General features: G+C 39.8%; 1 protein-coding gene across 3 annotated transcripts in view; it reads left to right on the top strand.

Annotated features, from left to right (window-relative positions):
- mideasb (mitotic deacetylase associated SANT domain protein b) overlaps window positions 1-16,818 on the top strand; it is a 28,396-nt gene that overhangs the window by 4,748 nt on the left and 6,830 nt on the right. For 2 of the 3 annotated variants that reach the window (XM_082143212.1, XM_082143211.1), the window contains exons 2-9: window positions 2,537-4,392; window positions 7,142-7,450; window positions 7,758-8,115; window positions 8,853-8,919; window positions 10,288-10,430; window positions 10,624-10,730; window positions 14,252-14,327; window positions 14,796-14,884. In XM_082143212.1, the coding sequence (XP_081999338.1) occupies window positions 2,905-4,392; window positions 7,142-7,450; window positions 7,758-8,115; window positions 8,853-8,919; window positions 10,288-10,430; window positions 10,624-10,730; window positions 14,252-14,327; window positions 14,796-14,884 (2,637 nt within the window). In that variant the 5' untranslated portion in view covers window positions 2,537-2,904. The remainder of the gene's footprint in view (window positions 1-2,536; window positions 4,393-7,141; window positions 7,451-7,757; window positions 8,116-8,852; window positions 8,920-10,287; window positions 10,431-10,623; window positions 10,731-14,251; window positions 14,328-14,795; window positions 14,885-16,818) is intronic. The other variant, XM_082143213.1, reaches the window with a different exon arrangement.

The raw sequence follows: 16,818 nt of genomic DNA, 5'->3' as shown, positions 1-16,818 counted from the left end.
CAATAGGTATTGTAATTCACTGAAACGTGTTAGGTGAAATTGACCTACAATGGTCTTATCACTTTAACTGGACGTTGGTTTGGTTTATGCAATTGTTGTTTACATCCCCGACCCGAGCTGTTAGGGTTTTTTTTCATTGCGTTGCGACACCCCTGAAAATACTGCATGAGTGCTTTGAGTATGCAGTATTGATACACTTTACTATGTTGACCTTAACGATACTTTTTTCCTACTAGATGATTTGGCCAAAATGTAATGTAAACAAACACGACTGAATGTTACTTTTGTAACATTACCTTGTAGAATTCTCAGTGCTGTAGTTTGATTTACTCAACAGCAACAGTCACCATTAAATCAATTGACAATTCTTGTTTTTTGGAATATTGCAGTATTTATTATAAATAAATAAATACCACTAGCAGTGATCTCTTCTCTTCATTGATTACGTGTTTACTGGCGTGAGGGCGGGACAACCTGTCACTCATATGAGATCACAGCAATAGCAAACAATGATACAAAGATCCAGTCAATTCACAATTTTTGTAGGACTACACATTATTTAGATAATTGGTCCAAAAATAAATCTGTTGAATCCGATTATCTTTCATAGAACTGAATAACGAATAATATATTGATATTAAATATTAATATATTTTCTGTCCAGTTTTAGTGTGTTACTTTCAATAAAAAATGTGGTTGATTTATTTGATTGGCTTGTATATATTTTTTTTTAATTCAGTATCATTAATTTATTTTGAATTTCATTAAAGTATAATATTAATACAATTATACCAAAAAAAACGAATTAAAATAAGAAATGGATAATTTGTAATAAGCATTTTTGGTTTTCGGCCAAGTACATTCAGAAGTTTCGGTTTCGGCCAAGAATTTTTAATTCAGTGTAACCCTAATAGTAAGTGTAAAGCTGTGACAGGGCCATCCGGTGGTGTTGGGGTTTTGGCTTTGTGGGTTAAGTAAAATTATTGTTCAAACACTTAACTGCACAGGTAATTGTCAGTTTGATCATTATTCTATAGGCCTATCTATATTGATGCGCTGCCTTCACTGAAGCACACACAAGATCACCCACACACAAACATACAGGAGCATAGAAGCTTCTTATCTACGTGACATTTATATTTTAAGTTGCATCGCACGGGAAAGTGAAACTGAATTACCGGCTTGTGTGAAATGTGCTATACAAATAAACTTGAGTTCCATAACTTCCCTAGTGAATACAAACTGTGAGATGAAGTCTGAAAAACAGTTTGATGTTTCTGAAGCTAATAAACGCTTATATAGCCAGAACGCAAGACAGAATACAAAGCCGACATATGGCTTAATCCAAATTTATGGGCTTGTGTAGTGTACCCCGGGCCTCATTCGCGAGTGTAAGTCTCAAGTGTCGCAATATTTTCAAAATAACATGGTTTCTAAACTGTTATTTCTTTTGTAAACATAACTTTGTTCTTAACTTGTTTCCCAATATCTACATAAAAACGGCAACCATCATATGTGCAAATATATATATATTATTTTTTTTTCATACCACCACTGGTGGTATCCTGCCACCATGGTGGTGCAGTTGTCACGGTCACTGGCACAGCCCTAAGTGTAGAGAACATTTGTATTGGTCATTGTAATAAAACAAAAACCCATGGGAGATGTGCACTACAGTGATTTTACCACAGGTAATCTGTGTTGATAAAAGCAGAGACACTAATGTTCAACAAATAAAATAAGAATGAACACAATAGAGGATTCCTAATGAATATAGATCACAAAAGAATAATGTTAAATCATCAGGTAGAGAGCTTATAGTTAGTGTAGTTTATTATTTGTTTGCATACAGATATGTTTCTCATTTAAAAAAAAAATGTATGCAGATATTTGAGATTATTAATTTCATTATTAATTTGGTTGCTGCATATATACATACACGTATAACAACACAAGCCCTCCATGATTTGTGAAGGGAGGGTATTTCAGGTTACTGGTGCACTTTTATTGATTTTTAAGTGAATATTTGGATGCTAATGTGAACTATGGGGGGAATCACCTTAAACATTTTCATTGTGAAACTAGGCTAGTACATTTTCACACTCTCTGTGGGATTATGTGTGCAACTGTACCTCTCTCATCATCTTACTCACGTCACTTTCACTGCACACGATCTAGAAACAATTATTTGCAGAAAAACAAAAAACATGCACGTTTCCCCCCTACTTAGTTAGCATTCTTACATATGTGTCCTTTTAGTTTGTTGGTTGCTAAGAAAAGTTTGTTAACTTTCTGTGCATACTGAACTTATTTACTTGCTTGAATGCAGTTTGTTCAACATAGTTTTATCATGTGCACTAAGCTGCTAATGGCACAGCTCCCCCAACCCTTAACAATTCCACCTTTCCCTTTTAAATCCTTTCTCTAGGGCCCTATTCATGAAGTTGCTGAAACGGCTATTTCAATGAACCCCCACTAAGCCCAAAGTACTGACTCTGAAGGCTAACCATAATATTTGTGACCACTTTCTTCTCAGGTTGTCTCCCATGAATAAGCAACAAGTTAACCTAAAGACTTCTCAACCCAGCTTGGCATCCCAGGACCTGAAAAGTTGGCAGTGAAGAATAAAAACAAATAGACATGTTTGAGCTACACCATACTGAAACTACTATTTCTGCACAGGAGATGCTGCAGTTTTGTATTTTAAAGCTTATTTGCATTTCAACTATGTTGAGTAGGTTTGGATGACCATTGACTGCCAAAATACTGGATAAAACTAGGGTTCTTTGTCAAGGGTGATACTCTGAGACTTTTCATTAAACCAGAGAAAGCTTAGTGTGGTTTGGGAATTTGAACTCTTGTCTCCATAACCACCCACTCCACCACTCCCCAGAACCTATATTCATGAAAGTCATGAGTTTGCAACCTCAGCCGAAACCAAACGCAAAGAGAACGGGCAAACGCATCACTTTCTTCAACGATCAGGGTGTGGCAATGAAAGAGGCCTCTCAGCATACAGAGGCCTACTATGGCATTGGGGTCCCTCCCTCAGGCCCAGGCCATAATGACAGTGGAGGTGTGGAAGGCTCGAATGCAGAAGCACCACATATGTACCTCAATTCTGTCATTTTCAGCCCAGAGAAGGGTGATCAAAGTCGTGGGCACTACCAACAGACGGTGCCCATGAAGTGGTCGCATCAAGACCCGTCTTTGCAGCCCCAACAGCGACCAAACAATTGGTCACAGGGTTTAACAGCATGGTCCCAGAACTATGCCCCTTACCTGGGGGCTCAGACTGTATTTGCAAAGCAGATGCATGAGGGCATGTCAGTACAACAGCAGCAGCAGCAGCCTGAACCATCGACTGTTAGGGCAACGGAAAAACAAGGGGCTAACATAAGTGGACAGACCTTCAAGGACACGACCAAACCTGGCCGGGGCATGGACTGGGAACAGCAGCAAGCTTTTCAGCAGACACAAAAGCCTGGAATGTTAAATCCACAGCAGCACGGACAGTCCACTGGAAATTCCGTGCTGCAACCCTTTCAGTTAGCTTTTGGACAGCCCAAGCAGAACTTGGTAGCAGGTTACTATCAGGTAGTTCAGGGCAATCGGACCTTGCCAAATTTGAATTACAGTACACAGACGAATTCTCAGCATCATCTTCAGCAACTACAAGAACAGGAGCAAAAGCTGCAGATGCAGCGACAGATGATGCACCAACAACGGCAGCAACAGCTGGAACAGCAGATACGACAGCAGGCGCAGCAGCAACAGCTACTTCAGCATCAAAAACAGTCACGACAAATATCGCAATCACAGTTACAGCAACAAGCACAGCAAATAAATAAGACTCAGCAACAGCAACCACAACAGCATATGCAACAGATTCAAATGCAACTTGACTTGGCGCAGCTGCAAAAAATATCTGAGCAACCTCATCAAAACCAACATGTATTGGAAAATTACTCTGATGGACAGCAGCCACATGCCCCTTCACTTGATCAGCATCCCCCGTCATTACCAGGACAGTCCCAAGAGACCACTAATCCCCCATCAACACAGACTAAGGATTCTGTTCCTCAGCCTCCTGCAACTGGACCCCAGCAATCCACTGAGAACCAACAGCCTGGGCCCCGGAGATCACGTCGGCTTTCAAAAGAGGGTGGAGGCCCCGCCTCAGATAACCCATTTGTCATGCCGACTGATCTTCATGCCCAAGGCTCTCAGAACGGGGCTTCTGAGACCATTGCGGTGCAAGACATCCGGGCCGCTCCGACAGGTGTAATCCAGAGCACACGCCGTAAGAGGAGGGTGTCGCAAGAGGTCAACCTGGAAACCTTGGCTCAGAAGGCTTCGGAAAGGGAATCTCTTCCCTCGCGGAATGTCAAGGTAAGACAACTGACTGTTTTTCAGCCAAGTATAAAGGAGAAATTAAAATGGTGTTTTCGATAATTCATTGTTAAATAGTCGAGATGAAAGGTTGGTCTCACACTTGTTCGGTTCGCTTGGTTCGTTTGGTCCGGACAAAAAAACAACAACATTTAGTCCTGGTCTAATTAGCATTCAGATTGTCATTTTTATCACCGAACCAAAAAATACTGAACCTAAAGGAATAGGGATATGTTCACAACCTGATTGGTTGGCTTTTATGACATATTGCCTATTTTGAGACAGAACTTATCGAACATCCAAAACAATGCTGTGTGCTAGGATAAATGCACTCTTTGTATGTGCATAGCCTGCATATGATGGAATTTTGACCAGCTGAGAACTAGTGAAGAGCTTATAAAATGTGTAAAGGAGTCAAAACAATGGCAGGAATCCCTCCGTCACACACACAAATGATCTGCTGCTAGAAGACATGGTTCTGATGCCTGTACTGAACTGTGGTGGGCAAACTCGCTACTATGACGAGAAAAAAATCGTCCTGTTTTTGGTTTGTTTGCATGTATGGTGGTCCGTGTTGCGTTCATATTTCATACAAACCGCAACAGAGTTTGTTGGAAGCGGATCGAGACCCATCTTTTCAGCGGTCTCGGTCCGCTTGTTTGGTGCGCACCGGGGTTCGGATGGCAGCGTTCACACGTTCAGATGAACTGCACTAACAGAGCAATCGCACCAGAGTTCGTTTTATTCGAACCAAACATGCCAAGTGTGAACACTCCCTTAATCACAAATTACCCTTAGCCGAGGGAAGTTGACATCATTATCTGCTTAAAGGGATAGTTCACCCAAAAAAGAAAATTCTGTCATCATTTACTGTCAAGTTGTTTCAAACCTGTATGAATTTCTTTTTTCTGCTGAACGAAAAAGAAGATATTTTGAAAAATATCTGTAACCAAACAGTTGATGGACCCCATTGACTTCCATAGTATTTTTTTTTTCCTACTATGGAAGTCAATGGGGTCCATCAACATTTTTCTAAATATCTTCTTTTGTGTTCAGCAGAAAAAAAGAAATTCATACAGGTTTGAAACAACTTGAGGGTGAGTAAATGATGATAGCATTTTCATTTTTGGGTGAACTATCCCTTTAACATTGTACAGTGAGGATGCACAACCTGTTTCAAATGCGTACAAGTTCTACAAGTTTCTCAGTTGATACAGGAGTGTAAAATTAGCAAAGGACTGACACTGACTGTCGTCATCAGGTCACATGATCCAATGAACCAAACAAAAGCTTTTCCACACATCTGCAACCACCATCTCCTGACTGACTTCTCATACAAATACCAGCAAGTGCACCCCACCCTCAGCCCACTGGCCCTCCTGTACATTGATGTACATATAGAGCTGTATTTCCTTTTTTTTGTTGAAATCCAAAAGCACATAAGTCCATAACTAATTTTACATTTGTATTGTCACTGAGTTAATACTTGCTCTGGAAATGGAAGATTATACAGAGATTTCATCCTACTGCATCTATGGACTAGAGTTTTAATTGCTTGGTTTGTTCATTTTATTGCGCACAGAGAATTAGCGCAATTAGCAATCAAGTTTAGTGAGGAGATCTAAGTGTTTCTGGGCCACATTATTTAGTTCAGTCTGCTTTTACTTGTTACGTATACTTCCTTTTGAAAAGGACAGCAGCACTCCCTAAAGACATCCAGCCGAGGATAACAAAGAAAGGGTGTGTGTACATATACTGTTGATCTGTGGGGCAGATAATGCACAGAACACAAAGTGCAGTCCAGTAAAGAGGCTACAAATCTCATGTCAGCTGATTCCAGCTCCTCGAAAGGAGTAGGTGCATTAGTCAGGGAGTTTTTTTTTTTGGTCTCCTGGTGACGACGGGTGTCAGTTAAACCTTCCCTACTCCAAACACAGGCTGAAAAAAAGCTCTTGCTCAAGGGTGAGTGAGCTGCTAGGGCTTCATGTACTAAGCTGAATACCTCAGTGGTGCCAGCAAGGCCAGAGTTTAGATAAGACAGGCCACATCCTCAGGGATTTCTAGATTTTCACGCAACTTCCAGTTCGTTACACTGTACTAGTGACGCATATTTCATAGCATTTTTACACAACATGCCAGTGCAGTTTAAGCAGTTTTCTTTTAATGCCTTACAGGAAAAAAAACAGGAATTGCTCCTCCCAGAATGCTTTTTTTCTGACGTGAACATCATGTTTTTGGGGTTTTGAAATTGACAGGCATTGTGAAATTGCTAAGAGTGCCATTTTTGTATGGTTCTTTTTTTAAGTTCCTGTTTTGTGTAAAAGTATGGATGCAGTTCAATAAACCTAACATAGAAGGAACCCCTTCTGTAATCGTTAACTTGCCTACTGGAGAGTGTCTGGTTATATTGAACCTGAGGTTTTCTCCTGTGGTGGCATGCCAATATGTTATTCACTTGTGACACCGATCTATACATCCACGTGCAATCTGTTGCTGGTCTGCAGGGCAAGATGTTTTATCCTGGCGCAGAAATTAGGTCACAGTTGATTCATTAAGTTGTTTTTGAAAATAGACTTCAGTTAACCTCATTTCCTGTGCTAATATATCTTATCAGCTTTTAAGCACTCTCTCATTTCTCATTTCACATGCATATAATTTGTACCTACAGAGCAGAGGAAGGATGCACTCTGCTGAGATTTAGGTATTTTGTTTAACCATTAATTTGACTGTGTTAATCATGTGTTGACAGCAAGAGCCACACAGGCCCTGGAGCCCCCCTGTTGCCCCGACAGGTCCAGGTCGAGGGGCAGCTGAGGTGGAGCAGATGAGTGCCAAGCGGCCCAGAGATGACAGCCTCATGCCATTGGTCATTCCAGTATCTGTGCCAGTGAGGCAGACTGATTCCTCATCCCCGGATCATGAGCAGGCTTCCCTTTCAGCTAGTTGGCCATCACGGTCTTTGGGCACCCATGACATGAGCTGCTCCGATTACAAAACCTCTGTGATTGTTACACGACGACGTTCACTCCGGAACTCTCTGTCTGAGAGCTCAGGCCAGGTGAGTTCACAAACTGACCTAATTTATCAAAACATCAATGGCACCTTTCTATGCCCATGACGATCTCTCTTTTTGCCCTCTGATCTATTCCATCCCCTCTGTTAAACCCTGGATTAAAACGCCCCATTAATCCACAATTCCTCCCGACCCCCGTCCATTCTCTTCACCCTAATCCAACCTTCCCCCACCCCATTTCACTACCAGATTTAGGATTTCTGACAAGACTCACCAAGATCACCCAGATTGCATGTGGTGTATGTATTTTTTCCACACTATCCAGCTTACCAACATCTAATTTCTTCTACAGAATGGTGGAACTGAGAGTGGAAGTGAAGCTGACGCCAAATCGGCCAAAGCCAAACGACGGCCTCGCCCAGAACCGCTCTTTATTCCCCCACCCAAACTTGGCACTTTCATCGCTCCACCGATCTACTCCAGCATCACACCTTACCAGAGTCACTTACGTTCACCTGTCCGATTGCCTGACAACCCCCTCAACATGCCGCCTTACACTCCCCCGCCCATCCTCAGCCCGGTTCGAGAGGGTTCGGGTCTTTACTTTTCCACCTTCCTGTCGGCTGCTGCTGCTGCTGCAGCAGCAAATAATCAAGGGCTACCTCCACCTGCCACTCCCAAATCTGCAACCCGCAGCCTTCTGCGCTCCAGTGAGTTCCCTTTACTGTCTCTACAAAGTACACAGATACAATTTGTGAAGTACTACTTTAAATGAGTTCAGGTAGTCCGTTTAGAATTGAATGATTTGAAGTTACCAAATGCAACCTAAAATTAAGTTCTGTTCCAAAACCTAGTCATCTGCCTAGATGCTAACCTTCTAATGCAGTGTTCTAACCGTATTACAATCTTATAAGGGACTGAACAGATTTCTAAACAGTCACTCATGTGCATCACACAAATAGCACTGCCCAGGTGATGCGCTTGACTGACTAACTTGATGAACAGTTGCTTCCAGTGGGATTAGCATATTTTGCTAAGATAACAACTTGATATTCTAATAACTCCCCAAAATAGTCTTTTATTTTTTATTTAGCTGCAAAAATGCTTAAATATTTTTGGAGATTTTGCAGTCGATAAAATTTTCCACCGTCTGATTAGGCAACCCCAGAATGCATTAGACATGCTATGCTGTCTTTTAATTAGATACTCAAAATATTGAGCAAAATGAGGAATCTTAAAATGAGCTGCTTACTGTTTGTAAAAACTTTAAATGCTGTCTAAGTAGGCACCTCATTAGGTTCTGGAGCAGACTTGGTATATGTTACAACAAGCTAGAATATGCGCAGTTAGACATAATTGTTATGCATATCATGATTAGGAGGACATATAATAAGAAACAGTGTTTACTTTGAGTCTAAGCACAGTCTTTTTGTTTGTATATGTTCAGACAGCAGTGATATTACCCCTCCAGTTCTCTCTGCTATGAGTGAGGCTACACCTGTCAGCATTGAACCGTAAGTACACACGCTATTCAAATAACACCCCCACACACTGCGCTTCATTAGTTTCCTTAATTAGCTTACGCTTCTAGCCATATAATAACTTTCTTCACTTTATTAACCTTACTTTTATTTTATTTTAATTTTGCTACTTTTATACTAGATTCCATTCAGCTGACTGAAAGTCAGTGGTCTGATAAGCTGGCTGTTTCCTCTTACTGTTTGGATGGCAGTTATTACTCAAAATAGTAGCCCAGAAATTACTTTCAGATATTTTCTACAGAGCTGCAGCTTTACACAGCATAAAAGCACAACTCAAGCCTGCTGTTGCAATTATGCTGCTGCTTTTCTTACACACTACTAATGCATGTGGTGTAAACGGGCCTTACAGTGCAGATATGTTCGCATTACTTTATAGTAATGGTAATCTGTAGTCTGCAGATGCAAAATTCATGGTTACAGTGGAGCTGGTTGGGGAGCTGTTATGTCATGCGCAAGTCTCTCTGTTAGTGTGTAAAAGGGAAATGACATCTGAATGGGTTTCTTGGATCATACATGGGAAATTTCAGAGCTCTCTTTTCAAGAACAGAGTAGGAGGGGGATGGTAGCTGAGCAGATAGAATTATGGGATATCATCTCTGACTGGTACCAGCTGGTTTATCTAATGGTCAGAACAGTGTTCGGTTGAAATTCTTTCTCTCTTACATGCATACACAGACACAAACTCTCTGTGAATGGCTGCAGATCCCTTCATTTTGGAGTTGGCCAATGCACCACGAAAGCACATCCTGGAACAAAATAATAAAGCACAATCTGTCTTGCCTTATCCCCAGACCTTGGCAGTCAAATACTAGAACATTTGGCTTTGGAAAACATGGGGTGTTAATTTTATGCAAAGACCCATGGTCAGAGTCTACTCTCATGAATGTTTGATTTCTCAAAAAAAAAGAAAAAAAAAAGAGCTGACAGTGAGGAGCAATAAATTAATTCAAACAGCAGTCTGAAAATCTTTGATAGTCTCTGAATGATTCTGATTCAATTTGTCACTAGTGGCCCAGACTCCTTTAGAAACAACACAAACTACCTGTGGAATGAACTGGAGTTGAATGCGATTTGTTTTCAGGAATTTCTCATTTTATAGAAGTCGTGCCTCATGTTTAGCTTCCAATAGCTTCCAATCCCTGGCAACAAAAGCTTTTGGAGATTCATTATCTTTCTTTATAGTTTCTTACATTCTCAAATCATGCTCATCCGGCTTTGCTCAAACTTCATATTTATTGTTCTATTCCTCATTGCGTTTGGACCCCATTATTTTTAACAAATCATATTCATTTTGTTTGGATTGATACAGCAGCCTGTTTATATTTATTCTCTCTTTTTCAGTCGGATAAACATTGGATTGCGGTATCAGGCGGAGGTCCCAGAGCTGAGAGAGCGCTCGGCAGCGCAGCACGACCTACACAAGGCTGAACTGGTGTGGGCGCCACTGCCTGACCTGGAGGCCAATACTCAGGAACAGCAAAGAGGTTTACAACTTACACAATACCACATTCATTTCTCTTATTTATTTATCTCTTATTATTATTTAATCAATTAAATTAATGAAAGGAAGTTGCAGGATTTTTTTTTTTTTTTACAGCTTGCCATTTTAATTTATAACTATATCTGCATTACTGAATGTTTAAGTCTTTCTTTTCCTGGACCTTCTGTGTGTCCCAGCAGTGGATGACCTCATGCACCTGGCGTGCTCGAGTGCGTTGTACGGAGGAGGGACCAATCAGGAACTGGCTTTGCACTGCTTGTATGAATGCAAGGGTGAAATCATGGTGAGTATCATATAATGCAGTAGCACATTGGGATAGCTTAATTGCACTTCCTCCTGTATTGTGTACCAATCAAACCGGTTTACACTTGGCTGCTTCTCAAACTGCTGATTATTCAGACCAATGGATGAAGGGTTTGTCACATGAGTGGATGATTAAATTATGTGGAATTATTTTTTGGAATTAATTATGTATCACAAAGCCTGAAAAGACAAAGTGTTTATGTGACTAATGCGTGCAAACACATTACATGCACATGGAAAGTGAATGTAAATGACATGGTCTGAATTGTTTCCTTGAACAGCGTTTTACTTGTGGCCATTCACACAGACATGCATGTGACAAAGCTATACTTTTAAAGTCCAGGCTCTAAATTTCCTTTCCAGCTAAGATCAGAACAATCCTAAATGAATGTTGAATATACATTTCAGTAAAAATTCATTGTGCATTTTGGTAACTCTTCACAATAAAGTTCCATTTGTTAACATTAGGTAACCCCATTAGGTGTAATGAAATAATAATGAATAACAAAATATATATAAATATACAATTGTTCACTCACTGTTAATCAGTGTTGCAAAATCTGCGGTTTTCCCGTGAAATTGGACTACTTTTCCACTGTTGCCTCAGGGTTTTCTTTGTAGCAACCCCCAACCCTAAAAGCACATCTACTACACTCTTAAGGCCTGTTCACACTGAGGACAATAACTATAATGATAAAATCATATAAAATAGTAGCAGTGTCCACACCACAACTATGATAACGGCACAGAGGAACAATAACATTGGAGTCACTTTCACAACAATTTTTTCCAGTTGATGAATGATAAAAACATTGACAGCCAATCAGAATCCATCCTGCTTTAAAGAGATGACAAAACTGCAGCACGTTCTTAGAACGCTTTTTTCAGCTGGTGTAGATGCTAATGTAGTATTCATTATAGTAAGTTATCTTTTATCTTTTCGCTGCATTTGAGAATCAACAAGGGACAAATAAACTGTACTTATTTATAATTCCTGTGCGAGTACATTGTGAAATGCATCTTTTCATGCGATATGATAATTGAATTACATTTAATATTGATATATACAATTAATTGTGAATAATTTGATTGCTTAAATAGCATATTGTGTAAACAAATCTATTTGTTTAATAGCCCTAGCTTATTCATTTATGACAGCTGATTGGCAGTCGAGGCGAAACCAATGCAGCTGCATTCTGCTAATTGATGACCCTTGTTATATGAAAACACAAACAGTGCGTGTGCTTTGATAATTCTTTTCAACGTTCGCTCAGTTGAGCCAGCAGCTGCAACAACACAACAGCCAGCCGCTTACTGCTGAGCTGTCACACTGCCGCCATAGCAACCACCTGTCAATCACAGGCTTGTGTCCAGAACCACACGCTGAAGATGACTGAATTATGTGCGTCGCATTTCTAAACCAAATTTTAGTCATGCATTTGTTACACTGCAAAATAACATGCTGTTTGTTTCTTTGTGGTTTGTCACATGTGAACAACTACTGCAGAAAATGAAAGTCAGCTCGAGACTCTGAGTGGTGTCTGTAAGGTTTTTGGTGTTTTCTGAGTTTCAGTGATAAGCGAGATGTACTGAAAATGGTTTGATGCCATTGCTTTAAATAGTGTTATCTTGTTGCATCTTAGGTTTTGTAATGCCAAGTTGCTAGACCTAGATTGTTTGTTGCTTTGTGTTTCGTGCAAATGAGTAATTTGTATTGTGCCACTTGCAAACATGGTTTCGACGTAGATGTTTTGAAAGATTAATAGGTACATAAGACAGTAATGGGCTTCAGCAAAAAAATTATAATTCCAAATGGGTTGTCCTGCAATGCAATGATCTGTCATGTCATGTTAAAGGAACCGTATGTAAGATTGTGGCCAAAACTGGTACTGCAATCACTTTCAAATTACTGTAGAGCGGTGTATTGAATTAATTGAATTATTACTTTATTTATTATTACTTGAATTAAGCGGATTAATTGAAATACATTTCATACGGTTCCTTTAAAGTTTATTATGGGTTGTTAATGCCAATTCAGAAGTTGACATCACCCTGGTTCCCGCCAATTTGATTTTTCAGTTGGGTTTCTGGAATTATTGCATCTCTATTAGAAATCTACTAGTAAATTTTAAGTTGGAATGGTTTTAAAAGCATGAGTTTAAACAACAAATCTCTGAAAGCCGACTAGATGCATTTCCCTGCTTGGTGTGATGACATATAGGCCTGGTTTCACAGATAGGGCTTAGATTAAGCCAGGATTAGGAATTAGTTCAATTAGGACATTTAAGTAGCTTTTATAAACATGCATTAGAAAAACATGCATCTAGAGACAAAACAATGGCAACTGGCATATTTTAATATATTAAAAACAGTTAAAACAGCTCAATAATGCATTTTAGTCTGGGACTAGGCTTAAGCCTTGCCTGTTTAACTGGGGGTTTAATGTCTCTGACAACCTCAGGACAACCAAAAGCCATATAGTTACATTTTACCATGGTAGTGAGATGCTATATGCGTGCGTGGTTTTACCTGTGGTCTAAATGTAGGATACTATGGATGACCAATGCTTAATTTGAATAAAAGTAGAGTTCTAACTGAAACAGAATATTTAAATTTGTTTAAATATTTACAGATGTTACTGTTTTTGTTAATGAACATAAATTTACATCTGCATCCCAACTCAAGCTTCATTCTGTCAAATGTGCATTTCTAAGAGAAAAACACAATTTATTAATATTGCAGCCTGCACTGCAAACTGTGCCGAAGGTACGCGTCATCAAAGTCAGGCAACACAAACTATCTCCCGTTACAACATGCAGAAACTAAGAAATTAATTTTTATATTAAGATATTTCTTTTGCTAAGGAAAAAAGACTGGAAAAGGATTTTACTTAAGTTAACTCGTGCATATTTTGATGTAGAAAAATATTTTATTATAAATGTTTTGAATATTCTACTTCAGATTTGAGAAATGTTGAAGAAGTGATTGTCATGTTCTGACGATACAGAGTAGTTTAAAACCACAATTAACTGTGTCTGGTTTCTACATCTTTCACTCAGGAGCAAAGATCTGTAGTGCTTGTCAATTGCCTTGTTCTCCGTACAACTCTCTGTACACATCAATAAAAGTGGCAAAAAGGCCATACATAATAAAAAAGCACACGTTAGAGCTCGTTGACCCAGAAAAATATAGTGTCCTCGATTTATCGCGCCCTGAGAAACTGCATGGAGGAACGATGCAGAGAGAACAAAAGGGATCATCCAGCGACTTGCACAGCTGGGATAAACGCCTGCAGCAAAAAGCCTTTTACACATGTTGTTAAGGATATAGCGATGGTCTAGCAGAATTGCATCTCTCCTGCACTCATTAATCTGTTCATATCAACTCTGGGACATAGCATGTCCTGTGATTCTCCCACTTGTGACCCTGTCTCTATATCACACCGCAGCCAGTTGTGTTTCCTCAACCATGCTAATTTTACTTTCTTTTTCATTTTCGTAGGGAGCCCTCGCCTGTCTGTTGTTAAAAAACCCCATCTTTCCCAAAGCGCACCCCTTGGCTGACTACCACTACTCTGGTAAGTCTCTCTCACCGTCAAACACACTTTCCTTTTCTTTCACCTTTTTTTTTTTTTTTTTTTTGCCGGGGTGACGTGAGTTAATCCGTATGGCATGCGGTCCCGGTACCCCGTCACCCCCTGCGCTGGCATTCCAAGCCATGCTCCCTGTCTCCGTTATAAACAAAAGCAGCTGAGGAGTGGAGTTCAGCGGAGGGGAGGGGTTCGACTGAGAGATGGGTTGACAGAGTGGGTTGCTGGGTAGAGTATGGGAGTGGGTGAGAGGAAAGGAGGGGGAGTGTGTCTGTGGCATGTTGTTAAATCCTGGGTGAAGACAGCGGCATCATTGTTTGTCTGGACATGTGTGTGCTGGCTGTTTGCCCTCTCTCTGTCCTTTGTGCGTGAATGTATTTGTGTTAGCGGGTGGGGGTGGTCTAGAAGCAGCTACATGGTATCTGATTGTGTGGACCGTTTGTCTGTCCCACACAGGCTCTGATAGCTGGACGCCAGAGGAACGACGGATCTTCAACAAAGGCATCGCTGCCTACAAGAAGGACTTCTTCATGGTTCAGAAAATGGTATGTACAGGTTTGAACAAACCCCTAACAATAAGCATCAATCACCCACACAAATCATATAATGCAGCTTGAGGATGTGTGCTATTACTTTTCCAAGAAGTCTCTGTGATGAAGGTGAGACATATATAGGGACATATTTATTATAGAGACTTGACTATAGCTAGTAAGTAACCATCTAGCAACTAGGGCTGCACGATATTGAAAGTTTTGAAAGTTGAAAAATGCAATATGCGATAACTCATTAAATACGGATATATATATATATATATATATATATATATATATATATATATATATATATATATATATATATATATATATACGTGTTTGACATTATTTTTGTGACAAGAAAACATCCCTACAACTTCTGAAAGTGAACAGCAGTGTTTTACTGTAGCATAAGAAACTGAAACTGAATAATCAAATGTAAAAATAAAACACTGCTTAGTTTTCACTGTATGAATTAAATATATACTGATTCTTATTAAAGCCACAAAAGTTATTCAGCCGAGAGCAGTGAGTGATTTTCTCTTTGTCTTTTGTTCATGACCACAGTTATTGCAAGCCGTTGCGATATTCATATCACGATATATACATTTGCAATATTTCGATATATTGTGCAGCCCTACTAGCAACACACTAACATCCACCTCAAACATCCTGGCAACACTAGCAACTATCTAGAACATTCAATCAACCACATATTAACAGATTAAAAGCACTTAAAACGTTGTAGCGCCATCCTAATAGTATTGCATAATATACCGGTACTAGAAAGGTATTGTGATACCCTGCTATTAAAAACAGTACGGTTCCACATTTTATCAGTACCAGTACTTTACGAATGACAGCATTCTAATAAGAGCCGTATTTCATCATTTGTCACATGTGTGACAGTGACACGTGTGCAGAGCTCTGCTTCCTCTCCCTGCAGGGACTAAAATATTTCCACACAGCACATGAGAAAATAAAGCGTCGGACGTGTTAAATGTTTAAAAGAGTTAATAAGATCAAGAAGCTTAGAAAAAGAGCTCATAGGCGCTACTTGCGCTGCCCGGAGTGCACGCAGAAAGACACCTTTCGGACAGCATGCAATCGCGAATGGTCAAAAATAAGTCAAAATACACGTCCTGGCGAGTATCAATGCAAACACAGTCGGGTGTGTGTTAAGTGAATGTAAACGGTTAAGAAAGAAATCGTGTGTGTGTTCCAATGTATTGGATCCATGTGTCTAATAAACCTGCTGCTGTCTGTGTAATTAATGTTAATCAAAGAGAAAATCACCCACTGCTTCACTGAATAACTTTAATCTATTTATTAAGAATCAGTGTTAAGGTAAATCATAGAGTGGCGTTTTTTTTACATTTATTTAATTTCTTAAAGGGACAATGTGTAGCTTTTTAGGTATTTTATTATCTAAAATCTATATTTTTATTCATAAATATGCCCTCAATGGTGTACAAATACCTATGCCAATGTTCAGACTAATCCTCGTAAACGAAGAATTTATTATCTTTATATACATGGGACGGGTAAGTCCACGGAGGCTTCCATGTAGTTCCGCCATCTTGAAAAACTATAATAGCAGAGAGGGACAAAAAGTACTAGGCCAACGCGTTTCCACAACGCGTTTCGTTTAGAGCCAGCGTCACGTGACTGAAGCCAGCAGAAGCGGAGGAGCAGAGAAGTGAGAGGCGCTTGTCACTGCCGCGGCAAGTTTAAAAGGCTGCACTGCACGGTTATTTATACACCGTTCATTCATACATACATATGAGTCACAGGATAAGGAGTCCTCGTCGTCGAAAAAGTCCAAAATAGATCGTAAAAGGAAACGTGACCGGAGATTACAAAAACAAGGGTTACTGTCAGGATAGCTAATGCAGGAGAAAGCTTTCAAAAGAGACCCTGAAGTTTCCTGCTTTCATCTCGACAGG

Source organism: Leuciscus leuciscus (genome assembly GCF_965113295.1).
Source record: "Leuciscus leuciscus genome assembly, chromosome: 17".
NCBI classification, from domain to species: domain Eukaryota; kingdom Metazoa; phylum Chordata; class Actinopteri; order Cypriniformes; family Leuciscidae; genus Leuciscus; species Leuciscus leuciscus.
The sequence above is the reverse complement of the archived record's forward strand: the minus strand, read 5'-3'. Positions and strand labels throughout refer to the sequence as shown.